The following is a 26848-nucleotide window of genomic DNA, read 5'->3' as shown; positions in this document are numbered from 1 at the left end:
GCTTGACTTGGGCAGGAGTTCACCAGAACTGAGTACCTGCACCTCAAATGTTCTACAGCTTGAGCCCCTTGTTCCTCGTGTAGAATATTAGCTCAAAAGTATTGTGGCACTCCTGCACCTAAATATAAACAGTACGAGCCCCCAAATTGAGTACCGGACTCTATTTAAATCCTAGTCGAGCACTGCTAAAAAGCCTATTTTATGGTGTTTTCACTGGATCAGAGTATGACATTTTTCTCTTTCACGCTGAGTGATTATCAAAAGGGAGAGAGCTGGAAAGGTTTTTTAAATACATTGAGGAACTATTGTAATTTTCAATGGATGTAAAAAAAGACTTAAATTTGCTTGATGTTTGAGACGAAGAAAACATTACTTTGAGAAGCTCGACAGGTGGTGGTGCGTTAAGCCAATCAGAAATACTATCAGAGAACTTCCAGAGCAGCAGCGCCCCCTCAAGGTTCTGAGCCTGTCTGGCAGGGGTGGTCCTGCAAAGCCATGGCCCCCTGATGGGAGAGCATAATATACCAGGAAATTCTCAATGCTGCTATTGAGATCCTTGACGACCTTGTACCTTGGGTTCTGGGATGGTGCAACTGCTGAGAATCTGAGTATATGGTTGTTGTGGGGGAAAGGGGTGGAGTGTGTATCCCACAACTGTTGCGAGGGAGTAAAAAATGTTAGGGACAATATAGGATGAATCACAATAATCTTTTGCGAACATAATAATTGCTTGCCATAATGTAATTTTGTTAATAGCGAGAGGTAAATATCCTTTGCATAAACTGCCTACATTATTACAAATGTGAAAACTAATTATGGGGGGATAAAAAGATAAACAGGATTAAAAATATATATATACAGTGGGGCAAAAAAAGTATTTAGTCAGCCACCAATTGTGCAAGTTGTCCCACTTAAAAAGATAAGAGAGGCCTGTAATTTTCATCATAGGTACACTTCAACTATGACAGACAAAATGAGAAGAAAAAAAATCCAGAAAATCACATTGTAGGATTTTTAATTAATTTATTTGCAAATTATGGTGGAAAATATAGTAATATAGTATTTGGTCAATAACAAAAGTTGATCTCAATACATTGTTATATACCCTTTGTTGGCAATGACAGAGGTCAAACGTTTTCTGTAAGTCTTCACAAGGTTTTCACACACTGTTGCTGGTATTTTGGCCCATTCCTCCATGCAGATCTCCTCTAGAGCAGTGATGTTTTGGGTCTGTTGCTGGGCAACACGGACTTTCAACCCCCTCCAAAGACTTTCTATGGGGTTGAGATCTGGAGACTGGCTAGGCCACTCCAGGACCTTGAAATGCTTCTTACGAAGCCACTCCTTCGTTGCCCGGGCGGTGTGTTTGGGATCATTGTCATGCTGAAAGACCCAGCCACGTTTCATCTTCAATGCCCTTGCTGATGGAAGGAGGTTTTCACTCAAAATCTCACGATACATGGCCCCATTCATTCTTTCCTTTACACGGATCAGTCGTCCTGGTCTCTTTGCAGAAAAACAGCCCCAAAGCATGATGTTTCCACCCCCATACTTCACAGTAGGTATGGTGTTCTTTGGATGCAACTCAGCATTCTTTGTCCTCCAAACGCAACGACTTGAGTTTTTACCAAAAAGTTATATTTTGGTTTCATCTGACCATATGATATTCTCCCAATCTTCTTCTGGATCATACAAATGCTCTCTAGCAAACTTCAGACGGGCCTGGACATGTACTGGCTTAAGCAGGGGGACACGTCTGGCACTGCAGGATTTGAGTCCCTGGCGGCGTAGTGTGTTACTGATGGTAGGCTTTGTTACTTTGGTCCCAGCTCTCTGCAGGTCATTCACTAGGTCCCCCCGTGTGGTTCTGGGATTTTTGCTCACCGTTCTTGTGATCATTTTAACCCCACGGGGTGAGATCTTGCGTGGAGCCCCAGATCGAGGGAGATTATCAGTGGTCTTGTATGTCTTCCATTTCCTAATAATTGCTCCCACAGTTGATTTCTTCAAACCAAGCTGCTTACCTATTGCAGATTCAGTCTTCCCAGCCTGGTGCAGGTCTACAATTTTGTTTCTGGTGTCCTATGACAGCTCTTTGGTCTTGGCCATAGTGGAGTTTGGAGTGTGACTGTTTGAGGTTGTGGACAGGTGTCTGGGGGGTGGGGGGCAAAGAAATTCAAAAGGGGTGATGATATTAATTAACAGTAATTTTGATCCAAATGTGCAAATTGTCCAAACAGATCCTCAAGGAAAATGGATGATTTGAAATGTTTTGGACCATAAACAGATATGGCTTATTAACTTATATAGTCCAAATAATGATGATTCAAGCTTCCTTGAAAATATATATAAGTATTGATCAACTCTACAAGCAACACTAGACTATTATTATGGTGGGAGATTTTAATACGGTTTTAAATACCTCTATGGACCGTAAAGAAATCAAAATACAAACGATCATCCCCAATCATGAATGTCATGGATATATTGGAATTAGTGGATATATGGAGGCTTAAATACCCTGACCTAGTGAGATATAAATGGTGGAGGCTTAATCAAGCCAGTAGTCTTGATTACCTTATATCATTATCTCTGGCACCAAAAGTTTAAAAAGTGTTGAAAGGGGACAGAATGCCGTCAGACCATCACATAATTGGAATCTATCTATATCTCTCTCTATATATATATATATCTCTCTCTCTATCTCTCATATATATATATATATATATATATATATATATATATAAAAATAAATGGAACACTTAAACAACACAATGTAACTCCAAGTCAATCACACTTCTGTGAAATCAAACTGTCCACTTAGGTAGCAACACTGATTGACAATAAATTTAACATGCTGTTGTGCAAATGAAATAGACAACAGGTGGAAAATATAGGCAATTAGCAAGACACCCCCAATAAAGGAGTGGTTCTGCAGGTGGAACCACAGACCACTTCTCAGTTCCTATGCTTCCTGGCTGATGTTTTGGTCACTTTTGAATGCTGGCGGTGCTTCACTCTAGTGGTAGCATGAGACGGAGTCTACAACCCACACAAGTGGCTCAGGTAGTGCAGCTCATCCAGGATGGCACATCAATGCGAGCTGTGGCAAGAAGGTTTGCTGTGTCTGTCAGTGTAGCGTCCAGAGCATGGAGGCGCTACCTAGAGACAGGCCAGTACATCAGGAGACGTGGAGGAGGCCGTAGGAGGGCAACAACCCAGCAGCAGGACCGCTACCTCTGCCTTTGTGCAAGGAGGAGCACTGCCAGAGCCCTGCAAGATGACCTAATGTGCATGTGTCTGCTCAAATGGTCAGAAACAGACTCCATGAGGGTGGTATGAGGGCCCGACGTCCACAGGTGGGGGTTGTGCTTACCACCCAACACCGTGCAGGACGTTTGGCATTTGCCAGAGAACACCAAGATTGGCAAATCGCCACTGGCGCCCTGTGCTCTTCACAGATGAAAGCAGGTTCACACTGAGCACGTGACAGAGTCTGGAGACGCCGTGGAGAACGTTCTGCTGCCTGCAACATCCTCCAGCATGACCAGTTTGGCGGTGGGTCAGTCATGGTGCGGGGTGACATTTGAGGGGCCGCACAGCCCTCCATGTGCTCGCCAGAGGTTGTCTGACTGCCATTAGGTACCGAGATGAAATCCTCAGAACCCCTGTGAGACCATATGCTGGTGCGGTTGGCCCTGGGTTCCTCCTAATGCAAGACAATGCTAGACCTCATGTGGCTGGAGTGTGTCAGCAGTTCCTGCAAGAGGAAGGCATTGATGCTATGGACTGGCCCGCCCGTTCCCCAGATCTGAATCCAATTGAGCACATCTGGGACATCATGTCTCGCTCCATCCACCAACACCACGTTGCACCACAGACTGTCCATGCTTGACAGATGCTTTAGTCCAGGCCTGGGAGGAGATCCCTCAGGAGACCATCCGCCACCTCATCAGGAGCATGCCCAGGTGTTGTAGGGAGGTCATACAGGCACGTGGAGGCCACACACACTACTGAGCCTCATTTTGACTTCTTTTAAGGACATTACATCAAAGTTGGATCAGCCTGTAGTGTGGTTTTCCACCTTAATTTTGAGTGTGACTCCAAATCAAGACCTCCATGGGTTGATAAGTTTGATTTCCATTGATAATTTGTGTGATTTTGTTGTCAGCACATTCAACTATGTAAAGAAAAAAGTATTTAATAAGAATATTTCATTCATTCAGATCTAGGATGTGTTATTTTAGTGTTCCCTTTATTTTTTTGAGCAGTATATATATATATATATATATATATATATATATATTCGACAATTGGAAATTGAATCAAAGCATACTGGATGAACTTGTTTTTAACTAGGACAGAATAATTTATAACTGACTTTTTCCGACATAACATAGGTACAGCAGATCCCCTTATTGTATGGGACACTTTTAAAATGTTAAAATTTAGGGGTCTTGCAATTCAGTACTCATCTATAAAACAAAAGCAACTTAGGGCAAAATAGTCCATATTAAATTGAAGGACTAACAGTACAGATAGATAGCAATAAACACTGTACCATAAAGGCACAGAATAAGTTGGAGGAAAAACTAAAATAAATGGTGGAACTTATCAAGAAAGATCCAGTGTAATATATTATAAAAATAAAGCAAAGTGGATGGAATATGGGGGAAAATGCACCAAATTATTTTTCAATCTTCAACATAGAAATGCTACCAAACATGTATTGAACCTTGTTACAAATTAAGGGAGTCACTCATGATTCACCGAAAGAGGAAGTACTTTAAGAATATGTTTTCTTTTCAGTCGCCTCCTTCTCCACTAACCGAAGCTAATTGTATGGATTTTTTTACTATTAATAATGTAAAATTAGCATCTATACAAAAAGACTCATGTGAAGGGCAAATTACAGAGGAGGAACTTCTTGATGCAATTAAAGCCTTTAAGTCCAGGAAAACTCCACGGCTGGATGGCATACCCGTATACAACACTTTTTTTTATATACTCAAGAGGACCATTATTAGCATGTTTTAACCCCTCCTATATAAACGGTAGATTATTGGACACGCAACAAGGTCTGATTTCATTATTCCTGAAACATGATCCAAGTGGTATATATAAAGATCCAGTCCATTTAAAAAAAATTGGAGGCCTTTTACACTTCAGTTTAGTGATTAGGGCTGGGCGATATGGCCAATGCACCAAATCACGGGGTTTAAAAAGTTAGACGGTATGACGGTATTTTTAGTTTTTGAAAAATACAAGTTCTACATTTGCTTTATGAGTAGTGAGTGATCCTAGGGTGGCAAAACATACATTGAGTGATTTTAATGAGTCTTTCTCAATTCTGATGGTTTTATACTGTTCAATTCAAATTTCAACACTTTAAATCATTTCTGCATTTCCTGCACTCAATTGCAGTGGTGGAAAAAGTATCCAATTGTCATACTTGAGTAAAAGTAAAGATACGTTAATAGAAAATTACTCAAGTAAACATGAAAGTCACCCAGTAAAATAGGACTTGAGTAAAAGTCTAAAAGTATTTGGTTTTAAATATACTAAAGTATTAAAAGTATAAATCATTTCAAATTCCTTATATTAAGCAAACCAGATGGCACCATTTTCTTGTTTTTTTTTAATTTACAGATAGCCAGGGGCACACTCCAACACTCAGACATAATTTACAAACCAAGCAATTGTGTTTAGTGAGTCCTCCAGATCAGAGGCAATAAATAATAAATTATTATTATTATAATAAAAAGTACAGTATTTTCTTTCGGAAATGTAGTGAAGTAAAAGTGGTCAAAAAATAAATAAATAGTAAAGTACAGATACCAAAAAAACAACAAGTAGTACATGGACTTATTCTTGACCAAATGTTGCGATTGCGATTTGACTCGCAAATCTGAGCAAAACTGTTGGAATCATGGATATATAATGACTATTATATAGTTAGAATATAATGGTGGGCACTTTGAATAGAGTGTTGTTTGAGATGACAACAAATTAAAATGCCAGGGAGGAGTTATTGTGACAGGTTAGGAACTAAAGTGTTGGTATGTGTTTCCTAGGGGACCCTATAAGCTTTGGCTACATTGCATGTTGTTTTCTCTTAGCTACTTCATGTAGCAAACATATTCTTGCTTTGCATATTCCTCTTTGATGATACTGTTGCACAAACATGCTGATTTAAGTCTATACCATCACTGGTATTATCAAGCTATATTAGCTAGCTACGTTTGCTCTTACCCATTACATTTATTTGCTAGCTAGCTATTAGTGGCTAACAATTAGCATCTCACAAGATTTAGGGCAACTTGCTAATGAAAGACAAACTGTTTGCTGATGTAAGAAGCAGAAACGAAGTGTCATTATAGAACGCTAATGGATTTATATTAAGAAGCAAAGTGAAAATAGCATTGTTGTCATCAACATTGTTGCATTGACCATGCAGACTGAACACAAATTACTCGTGATTGAGGAACATCAAATGCGCTCCTTGAAGGCTGATGATACCACCATATTTTTAAGAGACAGGAATGAGGTTTCTAAAGCAGTTTTCTGTATTGAAGACCTTTCCTTAGTTTCGGTTTTGAAAATGAATATCAGTAAGTCAGTCTTATTTCCACTCAAGGATTGTGTTTTACAGGAAGTATATGGTATCCCAATTAAAGATAAGGTTACTCATCTTGGAATTGTTATATGCAAGGATGAAAAACAAAGGAGTGAATTGAACTTTAACCCCATTATTGAGAAAACAAAGAAGAAATTGAACCTCTGGTTGATGAGAGATATTTCGTTGTACAGTTGGGTTTTATTCTCCAAAGCTGAAGGGTTATCCAGATCGGTTTATGTCTCGTTATCACTTGACTTATCCCCTAAAATTGTAAAGGACTTAGATAAGATCCATAATTTTATTTGGAGGAACAAGCCTCACTATCTACGAAAAGAGATTCTCACTAATTTTTGGGTTTGACATACAGAATTTTGTTACAAAAAAATAGGACCAGTTTTACTATAATGGTTTTGATATGTTTTATTTAAATTCTGACATAAAGATGTAGTATATTTAATTAAACTGCTAATAATACTAGGTAAATTTCATATTCACAAAAGCAAATGGTCTAATTCAAAATCAAACTCAAATCTCTACTTTACCTAAAATAATAAACAAAAAAGGCAATTAGAACTTGTTGTATTATTAATTAATATGATTTGTTTAGGATTCCTGGCAATGTAAATAGTTTGTTTGTATGCATGTGACTATTCCTCTTTTGTTTGATGATATTTGTTAATAAAAAAATACATTAAAAAAATGCGCTCCTTGAGTGACAGGGGGTGTGGCTAAATCTGTGTAGAAAGTGGCACGGTGAGAAAGAGCGGAGAGAGATGACTCAAGAAGTGAAGTAAACTATAACAATTGACATTGCACATGGCGTATCACATTTAACAAACCAAACATTCAAATACCGGTATAGAAGGTAAAGTAAAAACCAATACCGGTATAGTTGTGATGCTAAAAAAGGTTTTGTCAGATATTATTCATCCTAATCAGGCAGGCTTTATTTGAAAATGGAAGATACATTGGAGATAATATAAGACAAGTACTGGAAACAATAGAATACTACGACATATCGGGGAAACCAGGCCTGGTTTTCATAGCTGATTTTGAAAAGGCTTTTGATAAAGTACAACTGGAGTTTATATATAATTGCCTGGAATATTTCAATTTTGGAGAATCTCTTATAAAATGGGTTAAAGTTATGTATAGTAACCCTAGGTGTAAAATAGTAAATAATGGCTACATCTGAGAACGTTTTAAACTGTCACGAGGAGTAAAACAAGGTTGTCCACTATCGGCATATCTATTTATTATTGCCATCGAAATGTTAGCTGTTAAAATTAGATCCCCAACAATAATATTAAGGAATTAGAAATCCATGGTTTACAAACAAAGATGTAATTGTACGCTGATGATTCATGTAAAAAAAAAAACACAATCAGAATCCCTCCACAGCCTTAGAGGATCTAGACACTTTTTCTAACCTCCCCGGATTAAAAACAAATTTGTGGAGTGGTTGAAAAACAAGTTTTAATATAACTTCCGACTTCAACTGTATGTATGTACAGTTGAAGTCGGAAGTTTACATACACTTAGGTTGGAGTCATTAAAACTAATTTTTCCACCACTCCACAAACGTCTTGTTAACAAACTATAGTTTTGGCATGTCAGTTAGGACATCTACTTTGTGTGGGACACAAGTCATTCTTCCAACAATTGTTTACAGACAGATTATTTCACTTATAATTCACTGTATCACAATTCCAGTGGGTCAGAAGTTTACATATAATACACTTAGTGTAAGTGCCTTTAAAAAGCTTGGAAAATTCCAGAAAATGATGTCATAGCTTTAGAAGCTTCTGATAGGCTAATTGACATAATTTGTGTCAATTGGAGGTGTACCTGTAGATGTACTTCAAGGCCTACCGTCAAACTCAGTGCTTGAAAACATGGGAAAATCCAAAGAAATCAGCCAAGACCCTCAGAAAAAAAATTGTAGACCTCCACAAGTCTGGTTCATCTTTGGGAGCAATTCCCAAACGCCTGAAGATACCGCATTCATCTGTACAAACAGTAGTACGCAAGCATAAACACCATGGGACCACACAGCCGTCATACCGCTGAGGAAGGAGACACGTTCTGTCTCCTAGAGACAAACATACTTTGTTGCGAAAAGTGCAAATGAATCCCAGAACAACAGCAAAGGACCTTGTGAAGATGCTGGAGGAAACAGGTACAAAAGTATCTATATCCACAGTAAAACAAGTCCTATATCAACATAACCTGAAAGGCCGCTCAGCAAGGAAGAAGCCACTGCTCCAAAACCGGGTTTGCAACTGCACATAAGGACAAAGATCGTACTTTTTGGAGAAATGTCCTCTGGTCTGATGAAACAAAAATAGAACTGTTTGGCCATAATGACCACTGTTATGTTTGGAGGGAAAAAGGGGGAGGCTTACATGTCGAAGAACACCATCCCAACCGTGAAGCATGGGGGTGGCAGCATCATGTTGTGGGGGTGCTTTGCTGCAGGAGGAACTGGTGCACTTCACAAAAGAGATGGCATCATGAGGGGGGGGAATTATATGGATATATTGAAGCAACATCTCAAGACATCAGTCAGGAAGTTAAAGCTTGGTCACAAATGGGTCTTCCAAATGGACAATGACCCCAAGCATACTTCCAAAGTTGTGGCAAAATGGCTTAAGGACAACAAAGTCAAGGTATTGGAGTGACCATCACAAATCCCTGACCTCAATCCTATAGAAAATGTGTGGGCAGAACTGAAAAAAGCGTGTGAGAGGAAAGAGGCCTACAAACCTGACTCAGTTACACCAGCTCTATCAGGAGGAATGGGCCAAAATTCACCCAACTTATTGTGGGAAGCTTGTGGAAGGCTACCCAAAATGTTTGACCCAAGTTAAACAAATTAAAGGTAATGCAACCAAATACTAATTGAGTGTATGTAAACTTCTGACCCACTGGGAATGTGATGAAAGAAATAAAAGCTGAAATAAATAATTCTCTCAACTTTTATTCTGACATTTCACATTCTTAAAATAAAGTGGTGATACTAACTGAACTAAAACAGGGGATTTTTCTAGGATTAAAAGTCTGAAAAACTGAGTTTTATTGTATTTTCTAAGGTGTATGTAAACTTCTGACTTCAACTGTATATATATGCATGCACGCACGCACACACACAAATATATATACATACATACCTATAAATGAAATGTATTTATTACTGTTCGACTAAAACAAATCTCGGTTGACAAACAGCCTAACAACCAAACAATCGACCAGTTGACTAATTAGGGTCAGCCCTAATTTTTTTACACCCCTATTTCACCTTTGCCAAGATAATCCATCCACCCGACAGGTGTGGCATATCATTAAACTGATTAAACGGCATGCTCACTACACAGGTGCACCTTGTGCTGGAGACAATAAAAAAGCCACAAAGAATGTGCAGTTTTGTTACACACAGATGTCTCAAGTTGAGGGAGCATGCAATTGACATGCTGACTGCAGGAATGTCCACCAAAGCTGTTGACAGATAATTGAATGTTCATTTCTCTACCATAAACGGCCTCCGTCATTTTAGAGAATTTACCAGTACATCCAAATGTCCTCACAACCGCAGACCATGTATAAACCACGCCAACCCAGAAACTCCACATCCGGCTTCTTCATCTGCGGGATCATATGAGGGGGTGCTGAGGAATATTTCTGTTTGTAATAACCTGGAGCAGCCATCAGGTTAACATGCAAAGAGGGCCACGAGGCACGCAATTGAGCTTGGAGGAGGAGGAGCAGTAGAGGAGGTTGACAGTGGCAGGTCCTGACAGTTCTCTGCTGGGGACAGATTGAACCTGAACCAGCCGTGTCCTGAGGAAAGCAATCAACCGAGCCCGGCCAGACCAAAGGCACCCCTGCAGGGTACGAGCTCTCGTCTACACTGTTTGAGGCAAACTTCCACCATACCTGACTAGAATAGTCCAGTGGAATAAATCACTGACAAGGCTGGGCTGCGTTTCATAAACTTTTTTGATGGTTGACAATCATGTGATGGCTTCATTATGGCTCCTGTCATTGATGGGTATCAGCAACATCAAAATGGACTGACCAAGTTCCAAACCAATTCAAAGATATATGTATGCAGGTATGGATGAGTTCCCATTATCAAATTCCCTCATTGACAACACCGGAGACTATGAACAGTTTGAGTTAAAAGGAAAGAGACTACTGGTAGATTGGCCAGCAGCTGGCTTGCCTCTGAAGCTAAACAGGGTTGGTCCTGGTCTGTCCCTAGATGTGAGACCCTATACTGCTGGAAGTGGTGTTGGAGGGACAATAGGAGGCACTCTCTCCTCTGGTCAAAAAAAATATCCCAGCGTAAGGTGCCTTCTTTCGGATGGGACATTAAACAGATGTCCTGACTCTCTGTGGGCACTAAAGATCACAAGGCACTTATTGTAAGAGTAGAGGTGTTTACCCCAGTGTCCATGCTAAATTCCCAATCTGGCCACCTAATCATCCCCAGCTTCCAATTGGCTCATTCATCTCCCCTGTAACTATTCCTCAGGTCATTGCTGTAACTGAGAATGTGTTCTCAAGTCAACTTTCGTGGTAAAAAAGTCTCAAATTAGAGCAGTATTTTGCACTGATCACAATATCTGTTAATTAGGCCTATTATCTGAAACAAAGTTATAAAAATCAAATTCCACTACAGCTCCTATTCTTCTAATGTAGTTTTAGTATCATGTGAAAACAAGAAGATAGAGATATTAAAGCACCAAGCAGCGTTAGATCGACATCCAAGGAAAACAAAACAAACTACAAAGCGTTGCAGTGCAGTCAGAACTAATGTAAATGGGGTGTTTACTTCTGTTCCATCACACTGTGTGTGCATCATTAGCCTGCTAAATATAGTCTGCCAGAATCTCATTCTATCTATGCAAAACATTAGGACATGGAAATGAATACAGACCTTAAAAAGGTACTCTATTGTGAGTCATCACATTCTGCAAAGATCCTCTGCAATATTTTTTCTCAAAACCACTGTATGCAAATGTGTTCCGACAATTCACAGCCACTGGGCCTCAGTATATTTTCAGAGGCAATTTAATGGAGATCAATCTCTTTTTATGATGGAGAGGGGTTTGGAGTGCTTTACCTATTAATTACTTAAACTCTCATTTGTGTAGCCCCTGATAGATTAATTAATAATGACTGCATTGTGTTATTTTTGAGAACCACTTTCTTCTGTTTAAAAAAAAATCACTACAGCAGAGGAGACACTAATTACTGTCAAAAACTATGACAAATCAATCATGCATCCTCAAAACAATATCAAATTAATTGTAAAACATTGCTGCTATGAAAAAAGCTGTGACTTTCAAAAAGTTGAAAAAGTGGCAAATAAAGCTTACACTAAATAATTGGTCATCACTCACAATAATAAATACAATACAAACGATGTAAGGACAAACATAACTAATGCTTAGTATCATCGTCATTTAGTAAATAGGCCTATCTCAGTCAAGAAATTATGCAATGCATTAGGGACATGCCTAGGAATATTATAGTCCAAAGGTATGTTACGAGCTGTAGTCCACTGCTCTATAGCCTAGATGCCCTCCAGCATCAGCCCACAATTATAGTGAGCATTCAAAACAGCACAGCAGCGTAACCACACTTAATGGCAGTTTGGCTTGGCTGTGACTAGTAGGAGGTCCATCAGTGGGAGCACCAGGGGGATAAGCTTTAGCGGGCCGTTATGTCTGGCTTCCTACTCGGAGGTTCAGGCAGGTCTCAGGTTAATTCATTCTGTCCCCCAGATGAAGGAGACAGACAAAGGAAGCCAATTTGTTCACCAAGGGTGGGCCGTCCGGACGTATGAGATATAATTAAAAGACAGAGAAGGCAGTGTTTCCCCTATATTCATTTAGCAGTGGCGCCGCTGCTAAATCGAGGCAGCCACTGCAAAAACCAAAAGGGGGGAAGGGAGGGGTGGCTGATAAGCGCCAATGCTTTCATTTTCTTATTTCACAACTTAAGAGTGGATTCTGAGAGGAACAGGAGAAAAATCAATCAAGGTTAGATTGGTAACTTAAATCGACAGACGAAAAAGCCATTAGACAAACCTGATTAGATCTCCTGCCTTGTTAAATTGTGTTTTGGGTACAGACATTGGACAACTGTAAGCAATTGCCCTAAACTCAGACAAGCAAAAATATTTCATTTTTTATAAAAGGAAATTTGGAGAGTGTAAACATTTGCAAACCTTCATGTTCTTTGTCTGCGGCCCCAGCTTTCCTCATCTTCTTGGGGGTCTTCATGAACAGGGGGAAAATGGTCCTCAAGCCCAGGATGTCCACAAACTTGTGGCAGTTATCAGAACCCTCTGGGCCAATCATGCCGTGGTCTAAGACCCTCAGAGCGCTGGTCCGAGACATTTTCTTTTCCCTGGGAAGAGGCAGTGCAAAAATAAAATTATAATAACTATAAGGGCTCAATTATCTCAGGCACAACAGCAGCACGGTCATGATTGTCTTTTGCCAGGCACACAGACTCCACTATATACACAAAAGTATGTGGACACCCCTTCAAATTAGTGGATTCGGCTACTTCAGCCACATCCGTTGCTGACGTGTAGAAAATCAAGCACACCACCATGCAATCTCCACAGACAAACATTGGTTGTAGAATGGACTTACTGAAGAGCTCAGTGACTTTCAACGTGGTTCTGCCATAGGATGCCACCTTTCAAAAAAGTCAGTTCGTCAAACTTCTGCCCTGCTAGAGCTGCCCCGGTCAAGTGTAAGTACTGTTATTGTGAAGTAGACAAGTTGAGGAGCAACATCGGCTCAGCCGCGAAGTGGTAGGTCACACAAGCTCACAGAATGGGACCACAGAATGCTGAAGCGCGTATAAATCGTCTGTCCTCGGTTGCAACACTCACTACAGAGTTCCAAACTGCTCCTGGAAGTAACGCCAGCACAAGATCTGTTCGTCAGGGGCTTCATGAAATGGATTTCCATGGCGGAGCAGGCACACACAAGCCTAAGATCACCATGAGCAATGCCAAGTGTCGGCTGGAGTGCGTAAAGCTCGCCGCCATTGGACTCTGGAGCAGTGGAAACGCATTCTCTGGAGTGATGAATCACGATTCACCATCTGGCAGTCAGACAGACTAATCTTGGTTTGGTGGATGCAAGGAGAACGCTAACTGTCTTAACGCATAGAGCAAACTGTAAAGTTTGGTGGAGGAGGAATAATGATCTAGGGCTGTTTTTCATGGTTGCACAGAGCCCTGACCTCAACCACATTGAACACCTTTAGGATGAATTGGAATGCCGACTGTGGGCCAGGCCTAATCGCCCAACCTCAGTAATACTCATTGCTGAATGGAAGCAGGTTCCCGCAACAATGTTCCAACATTTAGTGGAAAGCCTTCCCAGAAGAATGGAGGCTGTTATAGCAGCAATGGGGGGGACCAACTCCATATTAATTCCCATGATTTTGAAATGAGATGTTTGACAAGCAGGTGTCCACATACAGTACACTACATTACCAAAGGTATGTAACCTAGCGACAAGGAGTCCCTTGCAACTTGCAGTCCTTTAAGAAGCGTATGAGGAAGTAATTTTTTCGACAAAGTTAAAGTTAAGAATTTAGATAGAGGCAATTAAAAAGATGCCTTCAACCGTGTTCCTAAGCTCATATTGCAAACCCCTTGATAAATCCTAACCTCTACAAAAATAGAGAAAACTATTGAAGCAGAGGTGCAGAACTTATGATTCCGTGAATCTCAAGAGAAGTAAAAAGAGAGAGTTACGTGTTGCTCTCTAGATAACCTATTCTGAGAGCCTTCTGTGGATGATTTAAAAGCGGGTTTTGCATCACTAGAATTAGATATCGATCGTCGTCGTGATGATTAGAGCTTGGGCATGGAGGGTTTCATAAATACATGTCATGTCTCTTTATTGCTCTTTAAGGTCCCGTCGTGGTGCTGCAGCATTCTGTCGGCTGATTGATTGGACTGGCAGCTGAGCAGAGCCCGAGACATGCTGTGCAAAAACAAAGACATCACTCAACCCTGCTACTCACTGGGGTTCATGGTGCGCCCTCTGACAGCCTTATTAGCAAACAAAAGTTGAGTTCAAAGATGTCAATTTACATGTATCCCTACTGCGAAATGATATCAGATCACCAGTGACCTGTGTGAATTGAAAGGAGGGTTGAAATTAGAAAAGGACTACAGCCAAGCCGAGGAACTGTCCATCTCTACATTAGGCCTCCATTGAGGTACTTGGATGAAGATTTGTTTTACCTGAAAAGCTTAGGACATTAACTTATTGAAACATTAAAACTCAGCTGTGTGTGGAGACTCATTTCTTCAGGAGGTGTTAAACATCTGGGTCTTTACCTAAGCATGAGGTTCATGAGCTGCAGACCCTCTCCCCTGAGGAAGCGATCCCGGTTGGCAGCCAGCATCAGACAGGAGCACATGGCATCAAACAGGTTCTCCATCATCTCCTGCTCCTCTGCTGTGGCTGGGTTGTGGCGTTTGAACACCTGAAGGAGAATGACACCAACACTTCTACTGTCTATCAACTGTGATGCTGGTAAATTCAGTTTAAATGATGAGAGTTTCAACAGTGTAACTGGAAATCATTTTGGGGTGTGTATGAAACACCTCACATAGACCAGTATTCAAGCAAATGCATTTTAGGTGCAATGCTGTGTAGTGCCCTGAGAACTAAGGACACACTAAAAGCTTGCAACCAGCATCGCCAACAGAGTGAAGAGACTTACAAAGCACAGCAGAAAATCTGTCTAAAATCAAGTTACACTTCTAAGTCTTATTCATTTGCGTCAGACATCATTATTACTACAGGCCTTGAATATATCAAATAGTATAATAATTAGCCAAAAGGCTAATTGGCCGACGTCTTTTCAACTACATTTAGTTGGGGTTTTTGTGAGCACAACACACCGTGTCTCTAGAGAGAAATTAAGTCAAGAACTGTGGGATGCTGGGCTGAAGGGAGTTGTAGTTTTCATCAAGCAAATATTCCTAGAAGTTCAGGGCATAAATGTTACAATTAACCACTATGACCAAAATCCATTGCGCCTGTTCTTTCCGGCTAGGACAGAGATGGATATACTTTTACACCTTCTACGTTAGGTTAGATAAACACAGACCACATAGACTGCATGAGAGAGGAATGTACACAACGAAAGAGACGGATAGAGACTGTTCATGAAAGTATGTACTTTGATGAACTAGTCAAATGATTTTACCAGACAGCTCTGCAGAATACTTAAGCGGTCAGCATGCTTTAGGACCGCTTTAGTTCGGCTGGCGCCTTGCTGAGTTGCGAACAGAACGAGTGTGCTCGCATCCTCCCTTACAATCCTCTTCGCTTGAAGATTTTGAAATGGAAAAAGCGGCAATAGTGCTGTTTGTCCATTTTGAGTTGCCATAGCCAGTATACACTTCCTCAAAAGTCAGAATTAATCTCAAATAACGCAAGAAAAATGTTAACGTGGTTTGCTGAGGAAATCTTAGTTGCGCAATTTTACGTCTAACAAAGATTTTAGTTCAATATTTCGACTATTTTTTACTTATTTGATTTCACCAGGTAGGCAAGTTGAGAACAAGTTCTCATTTACAATTGCCACCTGGCCAAAATAAAGCAAAGCAGTTAGATAATAATTATAATATAATTAAGAATCCGTACTGACCAATCACCGACAAAAGGGGTGTAGACTTCGGCAACCGACTTCAGCTTGCCTCAAGGGGGGAAAAAATGTGTCCCCGAACAGCCAAAAACACCCTTACCGATGTCCAAAACGTCACAAAATAGCCATAATATGTGCACAAACGGACGCCTCTAGACAGGCTAGTTTAGCTAGATAGGATGACTAAAGACAGTACAGTATGGGGAGAACAGAGATAACGTTGTCTGGCTGGCCGCTACTGCCTGAGCAGAGATAAGATGACGCCTTTAAGGAATGAAAAATGAACTCATCAATTAAAAACTAAGTAATATACACAACTGAAATAGTGCATTATTTCATAAGAATTTCCTGTATTTCTATTGATGTCCTCTCAATGTGGATTTTTCCCCCAATGTTTTGGCAATTGGATGTTCACTATTTTTCCATTAAAAAGCTCTAAAATATATATTTTTTGTCATTATTTCATAATACATTTACTGCAATTATATTTTAAATAATCAAACCAATCCCGAAGCGACCTCAAAAAACACTAATCGCTCAGCACGATGTGAAGGAGGACGACATACAGTCGTGGCCCAAAGTTGAGAATGACACACATATTAATTTTCAACATCTGCTGCCTCTGTTTGTATGATGGCAATTTGCATATACTCCAGAATGTTATGAAGAGTGATCAGATGAATTGCAATTAATTGCAATGTCCCTCTTTGCCATGCAAATGAACTGAATCCCCCAAAAACATTTCCGCTGCATTTCAGCCCTGCCACAAAAGGACCAGCTGACATCATGTCAGTGACTCTCTCTTTAACACAGGTGTGAGTGTTGACGAGGACAAGGCTGGAGATCACTTTGTCATGCTGATTGAGTTTGAATAACAGACTGGAAGCTTCAAAAGGAGGGTGGTGCTTGGAATCATTGATCTTCCTCTGTCAACCATGGTTACCTGCAAGGAAACACATGCCGTCATCATTGCTTTGCATAAAAAGGGATTCACAGGCAAGGATATTGTTGCCAGTAAGATTTCACCTAAATCAACCATTTATCAGATCATCAAGAACTTCAAGGAGAGCAGTTTAATTGTTGTGAAGAAGGCTTCAGGACGCCCAAGAAAGTCCAGCAAGTGCCAGGACCGTCTCCTAAAGTTTATTCAGCTGCGGGATCGGGGCACCACCAGTACAGAGCTTGCTCAGGAATGTCAGCAAGCAGGTGTGAGTGCATCTGCACACAGAGTGAGGCAAAGACTTTGAGGATGGCCTGGTATCAAGAAGGGCAGCAAAGAAGCCACTTCTGTCCAGGAAAAACATCAGGGACAGACTGATATTGTGCAAAGGGTACAGGGATTGGACTGCTGAGGACTGGGGTAAAGTCATTTTCTCTGACGAATCCCCTTTCCAATTGTTTGGGGCATCCAGAAAAAAGCTTGTCCGGAGAAGACAAGGTGAGCGCTACCATCAGTCCTGTGTCATGCTAACAGTAAAGCATCCTGAGACCATTAATGTTTGGGGTTGCTGCTCAGCCAAGGGATTTTTTGCCTAAGAACACAGCCATGAATAAAGAACAGCACCAACAAATCCTCTGAGAACAACTTCTCTCAACCATCCAGGAACAGTTTGGTGCTGAACAATGCCTTTTCCAGCACGATGGCGCACCTTGCCATAAGGGAAAAGTGATAACTAAGTGGCTCGGGGAAAAAACATTGATATTTTGAGTCCATGGCCAGGAAACTCCCCAGACCTTAATCCCATTGAGAACTTGTAGTCTATCCTCAAGAGGCGGGTGGACAAACAAAAACCCACAAATTCTGACAAATTCCAAGCATTGATTATGCAAGTATGGGCTGCCATCAGTCAGGATGTGGCCCAGAAGTTATTTAATAGCATGCCAGGGCAGATTGCAGAGGTCTTGAAAAAGAAGGGTCAACACTGCAAATATTGACTCTCTGCATCAACTTCATGTAATTGTCATTGAAAGCCTTTGACACTTATGAAATGCTTGTAATTATACTTCATCATTCCATAGTAACATCTGACAAAAATATCTAAAAAGACATTGAAGCAGCAAACTTTGTGGAAATTAATATTTGTGTCATTCTCAAAACTTTTGGCCACGACTGTACAGTTCTTATGATCTGCTGAAACTTCAACAGTGTGAGGTGAGTTTGAGACATGGATGAATCAGAGAGAGAGGAGGATCTAGGGTTGGGCGGTATCAAGATAATGCGGATGCTAGCTAAATGCTAACAAGCGAACATAAACTAAATGCAAAGTCAGACAACACAGCTCATGAAATTATACAACTAGCTATCTCAAAAGGCTACTCACACTTAATCCAGGAGGAGTTTGATTGTCTCTGCTGTAACCAAGAAGCTTAATCTTGCAAGCAAGCCACCTATAGCTAGCACTATTGGTTAGAGCCTGTAAGTAAGCATTTCACAGTAACGTCTACACCGGTTGTATTCGGCACACGTGACAAATTAACTTTGATTTGAAGTTAGTAAACCAAATGCATAGCTGGAACACTGAGCTGGAGAAAATGTATTTGGCACATCTTAGATCGTTAACTTATAGAGTTATATGTTTAGCTGGCAAACAGTAGTGAACTTTGATCTCTTTTGTGCTGCTCAACATTGGATTGTCACATTACGTTTGCTCCATGTGCTCTTTGAAAAACAAACATACCATGTGACATGCTCATATTAATTTTTGTTAATACCATTTTTATAAATAATAATACTTTTTTGGGGGGACAAGGTATTGAAAATCATACAGTCAGTACTTCAAAATACTCCAGTATAGGGTATATTGCACAAGCCTAGGAGAAGCAGTAGAACATGTGATAAGACAGGCTTACAGAGAGCTGCTGCAGTAACACGTCAATTCCATCCAGCTCCCCCAAGAGCTCCCTGGTGCCTGGAAGTAGAGTGAGAGAGAAGAGGTGGGAGGAGAGGAAAAAATTGAAGGGGAGGATGCAGGGAGTAGAAAGGAGAGAGAGAGAGAGAAATGGAAGGAGAGAGAGAGACGAACTGTTGAAGGAGTATGGCGCATAAACATTGAAAAACATGGTGATAAAAACCAAGGGAGAAGATGAATCGATCCAGCTCTTGAGCTGCTATATGCAACACAGCACAACCAACCCAGGTAGCTTAACTCACTCAGAGGGGAACAGAGAGGAAAATGAGATAGAACTCAAAAAGAGTGTCAATGTATCCCAGTCCATTACTGATCTGGACATGGTGCATGTCTGTCATCCTGCAGCACTCCAAGGTCTTCTAGACCCAGCCACTCAGACAAATAGTATACTTTAACCGGTCATGATACTCTACTATTTTGGTCCACAGCCACAACAATCACCTCTACGGCTGACTACATTAGCTGAAAACCCTTTTCATCACATTGTACAGCAACTACAGAGAAAAGGGCTGGAAACGTACTGTCATTGTTTTGAAGCAAGATAGCCAAGACTTCACTGCAGTACAGCTTGTTAGCATCAAAAGGAATCTTTGCCTGAAAGAGAGAGAGGGGCAAAATCAGTGATAACATGACGAAATCTGTGACAGCATGAGCAATATACACCATACTGTAGGTATAGTTCTATAACAGACATTTCAACCAGACATATTGACGCAGACTACATACGGCATCAATAACCAATGGAATGTGTCATCTTCAGTTATAGCCTGACCTTGATTCTTTTTAGCAACCACTGCATGAGTCCTTGCTGAGCTGCTTCTGTGCACAGGCCAGGCCTGAACTCTGCCATGTTCTCAATGATGGCTGATGGAGAGAAGAGAGAGGTGAATATGGGACTATCAAATTATGACAGCACCTCCTGAGAAGTATAGAGGTCTCAGATACCTTTGCTAATATTTGCATTATAAAGCCACCTGAGACACCTCACTCATTCAGCAGAAAGGCAGCAAAACCCCAATGGAAAAAAGAGCGAGAGAGAGGGGAGAGACAAGTAGTGGGAGAGATGGAGAGAGAGAGTGAGTCAATGAGTGAGACACACACAGAAAGAGAGACCTGCTGGAGGAGAAGGAAGCCTTTATCACTAATTCCAACTGAACAGACACCATCCTGAGGACATGAGCCTGTAGGTCCCAACCAAGAGGCAGACAAAATACTTATTCAAGCGTGGAGAGCTGCCTTGATATACGCCATAAAAACACAAGAAGTACTGAGCCCAAATGACATTTTACAAAGATAAATAATCCCCATATTTTGTCCAATCATGTACATATTGTGCAGTGCGGCTTACCTAACGTGTTGTAGACTCCATCAGCTTCCTCCTTCACCTGCTCATCCAGCCTCTCCATGTTCTGCACCAGAAGGGCCACAACCTGTCCCTCCAGCTACAGTTAGAAAAAGAGACAGGTTGTCATCACACGATTATGGGATACTGTGTAGTGTGTGACAACATTAAAGGCTCATGCCTCATTTCCGCTGCTAATTTATAAGTCGTGTAAGACCAGAGCGATTTCACCTTTGCCTCCATGGACTTTTTAAATGTCAGCAGACTTTATGACGGGGCACTCAACCTTTCCCAGAAAATGGCCAATGACTTTGCTGCTGTTAAAGTGAGTGCAAAGGGAGGGCTAAAATAGACCATTTTAACTATGACCATTAGCTGGGATTGAATGTGCTTTTTCTATTGAGATCATTATAATCAGCATCAATATGGTTGTGGATGCATGAGAAATAAGAACATGCCAGAACCAAAATGCATGCATTGATTGTATACAAACAAACTGGACTCACCAAAGAGTCTATGAGTACTTCAGCCCCCTCCTCACTTTCATGAAGTGTGTCGATGTCTGTCAGCTCTTGTAACAAATCAACCACTGCAATGGCTATATGTAGGAAAGGCTAAGGATTTTTTCAGTTTATCCTGGGTTCAGTCAAATGCATAGAATAACATAAATACAGGTACATTAACTGAATTAAAGAGTGAAGGATGCTTAGTAAGCCATCTTTGAAGGAAAGGATATCTGTGTTCTCATGGCTGAGTAAACCCAGCAGGGAATGGACAGCATTGAGCTCTACCAACAGGTGGTAGAGATCAGGCATGGTGGCTATCACATGCATCTCCTGGATGATGTCATTCAAATCCAGCTCTGTTTCCATGAACCTGGACAGCGGAATAATAAAATATGTCGTACATGGAAAATAAGTCCTGTCTTGTTGAATGCAATGTCATGTTATTGAAGCAGCAAGTCAATTTACCCTTACTATAGATTGATAACTTCTTAAGCAATAATATTTAATGTATAGCTGAACTCAGAAGGAACGCTTCCCTCTCATTAACTTACCTTCCTGGGGTGTCTGGGAACTTTATCCTCAGCTCTTGGTTCTTGTAGGACCGTTTTTCAAAGGTCAAGATCATTTTCTTCACTGAACTCTCATCCACTGGTTCACCCTGTATAATTGCAAAAAAAAAAAAAAGAGTGCCCTTTAGTAAAAAGTGTTACCAAGACAACAAAACAAGTATTTTAGGAACAAGATCAGCACATTAAGCTATGTATGCATGTGTTATCATGTCACTTAAGCTTTTCCCACTTCTTGGTCATCTGCGTCCTCATCATCATCCATGAGTTTCTCCAGTATTCTCTTCCTATCACCACTCGGGTCTTCACTGTCATCTCCCTCCAGGTGTCTGGCCAGTTCTCTGCCGGCCTTTTTGTTTCTGGGGTCATCATCATCATCATCACCAGCCCGTAGACGTTTTGCCCCCCTGTCAGGCTACAATGAACATTAACACATGTTAAGCAGGTACATCAAAACAGGAAGGTCATATGGCTTTGCAATGTATCCAAGCGAAGAGTTGGCCAACCAAAAAGTAAAGAATGGAGAAAATTAAAATGCATTCATCGTCAAATGTAAATAGTACTTGATTCCTATAACATAATGTTAGTTTTTATATTTGATGCTCAAATTATATTCCATGAGAGGGACACTGCTTTACCTAGCTAGCTAGCTAGCTAGCTAATACAGCTGAACTAGGCAAGAGTTTATCAAACTAGTTACAACAGAAGAGTTGGCTAGCTAACGTTAGTTAACTAACTAGCAAAGTAGCAAGACTAACTTGCCATCTCTTTCATCTGTCACATCCTTAACTAACTTAGCTAGTGAACTTGGTTTATTAGCTAACTAGCAATCATGTTAGCCTGTTCGCTAGCCAATGTGGCTATGGTCAAAGACAATGGCGGTGGCTTAAACATTTATTTTGCTAGCTAGTCAACAATTGCAGCAAACACTAAGGCTATGTCTCACTAATGAACGTTACCTGATAATTCAGTAGCTCGCCTACATCCATGATAAAAGGTTATCCAAAACGTGGACAAATAAACCATTAAATGTTAAGTTATATCGGCAACAGTTAGCAAGCTCCAGCTATCCACAATGAATACAGGCTAACTTGCTAGTCTTGCAATTTTCCGCTATCAACTCAAAACAGAAAAATCTGTCGTAAAGAACTTCGTTGTCGTGATATTCTGAGGAGTCATGGGAAACTGCAAACATGAGTGTCTGGAAGTGGGTGTGTGAACAGAAGTGGGAGGCTGAACAGAAGTTGGTGTATGGAAAGCGAATCAGCTAATTGGACAGATTTGTTGCCACTCAAAACCGTTTTGAGTGGCTGCTGTGTGTTTTCAAGCTTTCGGAGTGTGGTCTTGGTGGACAGAAATGATAGTAAGAAATGTCAGTTAGGCTAATATTTTGCCATGCACTTTGAGCTGTGTCTTTGGTGTAGCTGCCTAAGTTCTTTGTAGATGTATACAAGCTAGCTTTTTATTGCTGCATAACATTAATGTGACTATAATCTACCAACCTAGCCTGTTAAAGTACACTGAACAAAAATATGAACGCAACATGCAACAATTTCAAAGATATTACTGAGTTACAATTCATATAAGGAAATCAGTCAATTGAAATAAATTCATTAGGCCCAAATGTATGTATTTCAGGTGATTGGGAATACAGTTATGCATCAGCTGTTCACAGATACCTAAAAAGTAGGGGCGTGGATCAGAAAACCAGTCAGTATCTGGTGTGACCACCATTTGCCTCATACAGCACCACACATCTCCTTCTCATAGAGTTGATCAGGCTGTTGATTGTAACCTGTGGAATATTGTTCCTCTTCAATGGCTGTGCGAAGTTGCTGGATATTGGCGGGAACTGGAACAAGCTGTCGTACACTTCGATCCAGTGCATCCCAAACATGCTCAATGGGTAACATGTCTGGTGAGTATGCAGGCCATGGATGAACTGGGACATGTTCAGCTTCCAGGAATAGTGTACAGATCCTTGTGACATGGGGCCGTACACTATCATGCTGAAACGTGAGGTGATGGCGGCGGATGAAGTGCTCGACACTGGGCCGCAGGATCTCGTCACGGTATCTTTGTGTTTGTTGTTCGTAGCTTATGCCTGCCCATACCACAACCCCACTGCCACCATGGGGCACTCAGTTCACAACGTTGACATCAGCAAACCCGCTCGCCCTCACGACACATTACACACTGTCTGCCATATGCCAGTACAGTTGAAACCGGAATTAATCCATGAAAATCACACTTCTCCAGCGTGCCATTGGCCATAGAAGGTGAGTATATGCCCACTGATGTTGGTTACGATATAGAACTGCAGTCAGGTCAAGACCCTGGTGAGGACGACGTGCACGCAGATCTGAGACTGTTTCAGACAGTTTGTGCAGAAATTCTTCGGTTGTGCAAACCCACAATTTCATCAGCTGTCCGGGTGGCTGGTCTCAGATGATCCCGCAGGTGAAGAAGCTGGATGTGGAGGTCCTAGAGTGGTGTGGTTACACATGGTCTACGGTTGTGATGATGTTGGAGGTGGCTTATGGTAGAGAAATGAACATTCAAATCTCTGGCAACAGCTCTGGTGGACATTCATGCAGTCGGCATGCCAATTGCACACTCCCTCAACTTGAGACATCTGTGGCATTGTGTTGTGTGACAAAACTGCACATTTTAGAGTGGCCTTTTAATATCCCCAGCACAATGTGCACCTGTGTAATGATCATGCTTTTTAATCAACTTCTTGATCTGCCACACCTGTCAGTTGGATGGATTGTGCACAACATTTGAGAGAAATAAGCTTTTTGTGCATTTGGAACATTTCTGGGATCTTTTATGTCAGTTCATGAAACATGGGACCAACACATTATATATTGTTTATATTTTTGTTCAGTGTAGTTATCATCACCAAGAGTCCTGTTTGTGGTTAGCGACTGTTAGCTAACATTATCAACTCATCTAACTAACTAGCCAGCTTGCTAAACTACACTACATGACCAAAAGTATGTGGACACCTGCTCGTCGAACATCTCATTCCAAAATCATGGGCGTTAACCCTTGTGTGGTGTTCGGGCCTGTGGGACCCATTTTCAATGTTTACTAAAATAAAAATTTGACAATTAATAATGTTTTCAAACTGAGACTCATTGGCCTTGCAAATGTTCTATGTAGAACATGTAAAATAACACATTTTCACTGAGTGCACACTGTACATTCCCCTACACATTTATATTACAACTGTGGTGTTCAGGTCCACTGGACCCGAGGGTAATAAAAATGTGGAAAAGTGTGTCTGTAGGTGAAAACAGGTAACATTTTCCCATACTCCAGCTAGGTGCAAATTGAGGGAGAGACAACAAATAAATAGCTTTGCGTGTGTGGCTCCTTACCACAATCAATCAATATGGAAAAAATAATCACTGCTCAGAGGGCCTTAGAAATCATTTCTGCAGAGAGAGAAGCTGGTGTGGAAGGAGTTCACTTTGGAAGATGAAGAATTTTCCAAATATGAGGATCATGTCTCTGTCAGTTCGGAGTTTGACAGTGAGATGGAAGAAGAGGATGAGATTGACCCTCAGCCAGCCCCAAGACCAGCCCGTCAGCAGCTTGCTCATCAGTAGCCTGCAGGAGGAGAAATATGGATGGGAAAAAAAAGAAAGAAATGTAATGGTCTTCTTGCAGAGGAATGAGCTACCAGGCATGCGATGTGATAAGGATGCAACCAGGGTCAACGTGGATGGTGGTTACTCATGTGCAGAACATAATGTCTTCTTTTGAACTGTTCATCCCAGACACCATCCCAAAAATCATTCTGCGCTGCACTAATTTGGTGGGAAGGTGTGTTTTTGGAGAGTGATGGGCCAAACTCATTTACATGCATACTTTGGGGTTCTTGTCCTTGCAGATGTTTTCAGATCCAATGGGGAATCTACAGAATCCCTGTGGGATGCAGAAGCTGGCAGATAACTTTTCAGTGCAACAATGTCTCTGGAAAACCTCCACATTATTTCCAGGATTATCCTCTTCGATAACCGAGACACCAGACCAGCTCGGCAGCAGAGAGACCAGCTAGCTGCAATCAGGTCAGTGTGGGACAAGTAGGCGGACCGCCTTCCCCTTTTTTACAACCCTGGGCCCAACGTTACTGTTGAAGGAGCAGCTTATGCCATTTAGGGTGCGCTGCCCCTTCAGGCAGTACGTACTGTCTAAACCAGCAAAATATGGAATCAAGATCTGGGCTGCCTGTGATGCTGCTTCATCATATGCGTGGAACTTGCAATTGTATATGGGAAAGCCAGATGGAGGAGCCCCTGAGAAGAGCGAAAGGATGCAGGTTGTCCTGGATGTGACACAGGGACTCCATGGCCACAACATCACATCCAATAACTTTTTTACTTTGCACAAGCTGGGACAGGAGCTCCTCAAGAGGAAGCTGATGATGGTAGGAAGAGTACGAAAAAACAAGCCAGAGCTCCCACCTCAGCTATTAAATTACACGGAACAGGCTTATCAATTCCTCTAAGTTTGTGTTCTCGGCCGACACGTCCCTAGTGTCCTACGTGCCAAAGAAAGGAAAAAATGTGGTACTCGTGAGTACACTGCATAGGGATGGGAGAATCTGTGGCCAGGAACATCAAAAACCAGAAATCATAATAGATTACAATGCCACAATAGGAGCAGTGGACAATTTAGACAAGCTGGTGACTGTCTACTGCTGCAAAAGAAGGAAAATCCTGCACTGGCCACTTGTGATATTCTTCAACTTCTTGGACATCTCACTGTACAACGCATTTGTCATCTGGAAGGCGTTGAACCCAGTTTAGAACAGAGGGAAGCTCCAGAGGAAACGTCTCTTTCTCGAGGAGCTGGGCAAGGCATTGGTAAGACCTCAAATCCAGGGGAGGCAACATATCCCAAGGACACCAGCTTCTGCAGCCATCGTGAGGAGGATTCAGGAGGAGGATACTGGTGCCCCATCCACCCGACCCACAGAACCAACAACTCCAATACCAGAAGTAAGTGTGAGTGATGTTGTTGCATGTGTGTCAGACTCTCCTACCTTGGCCTGCTGTAAACCATATATGTGAGTGAGATGTTAGTAAAATTCCTGAACTAAGTGTTTTAATCATTCTGGATTGCAGCCGGTAGCAACAAGAAGAAGCGCTGCGATGTGTGTGGACCCAAGAAGGACAGGAAGACACAGTACACAT

The 26848-nt window shown here is 41.3% G+C and overlaps 1 protein-coding gene across 1 annotated transcript in view; it reads right to left on the bottom strand.

Moving 5' to 3' along the window:
- The window catches only part of LOC112244986 (beta-catenin-like protein 1), a 40951-nt gene extending 18148 nt beyond the window's left edge, over positions 1 to 22803 (bottom strand). The window contains exons 1-11 of the mRNA XM_024412908.2: positions 22601 to 22803; positions 21874 to 22056; positions 21627 to 21733; positions 21306 to 21445; positions 21076 to 21173; positions 20576 to 20669; positions 20000 to 20091; positions 19749 to 19821; positions 19169 to 19227; positions 15000 to 15148; positions 12855 to 13036 (exon numbers count right to left, since the gene is read on the bottom strand). Of these exons, the coding sequence (XP_024268676.1) occupies positions 12855 to 13036; positions 15000 to 15148; positions 19169 to 19227; positions 19749 to 19821; positions 20000 to 20091; positions 20576 to 20669; positions 21076 to 21173; positions 21306 to 21445; positions 21627 to 21733; positions 21874 to 22056; positions 22601 to 22630 (1207 nt within the window). The 5' untranslated portion in view covers positions 22631 to 22803. The remainder of the gene's footprint in view (positions 1 to 12854; positions 13037 to 14999; positions 15149 to 19168; positions 19228 to 19748; positions 19822 to 19999; positions 20092 to 20575; positions 20670 to 21075; positions 21174 to 21305; positions 21446 to 21626; positions 21734 to 21873; positions 22057 to 22600) is intronic.
- Positions 22804 to 26848: the final 4045 nt, after the last annotated feature.

Source organism: Oncorhynchus tshawytscha, linkage group LG16 (assembly GCF_018296145.1).
Source record: "Oncorhynchus tshawytscha isolate Ot180627B linkage group LG16, Otsh_v2.0, whole genome shotgun sequence".
Taxonomy (NCBI): Eukaryota; Metazoa; Chordata; class Actinopteri; order Salmoniformes; family Salmonidae; genus Oncorhynchus; species Oncorhynchus tshawytscha.
Note: the sequence above shows the minus strand (reverse complement) of the source record. Positions and strands in the feature narration are given on the sequence as shown.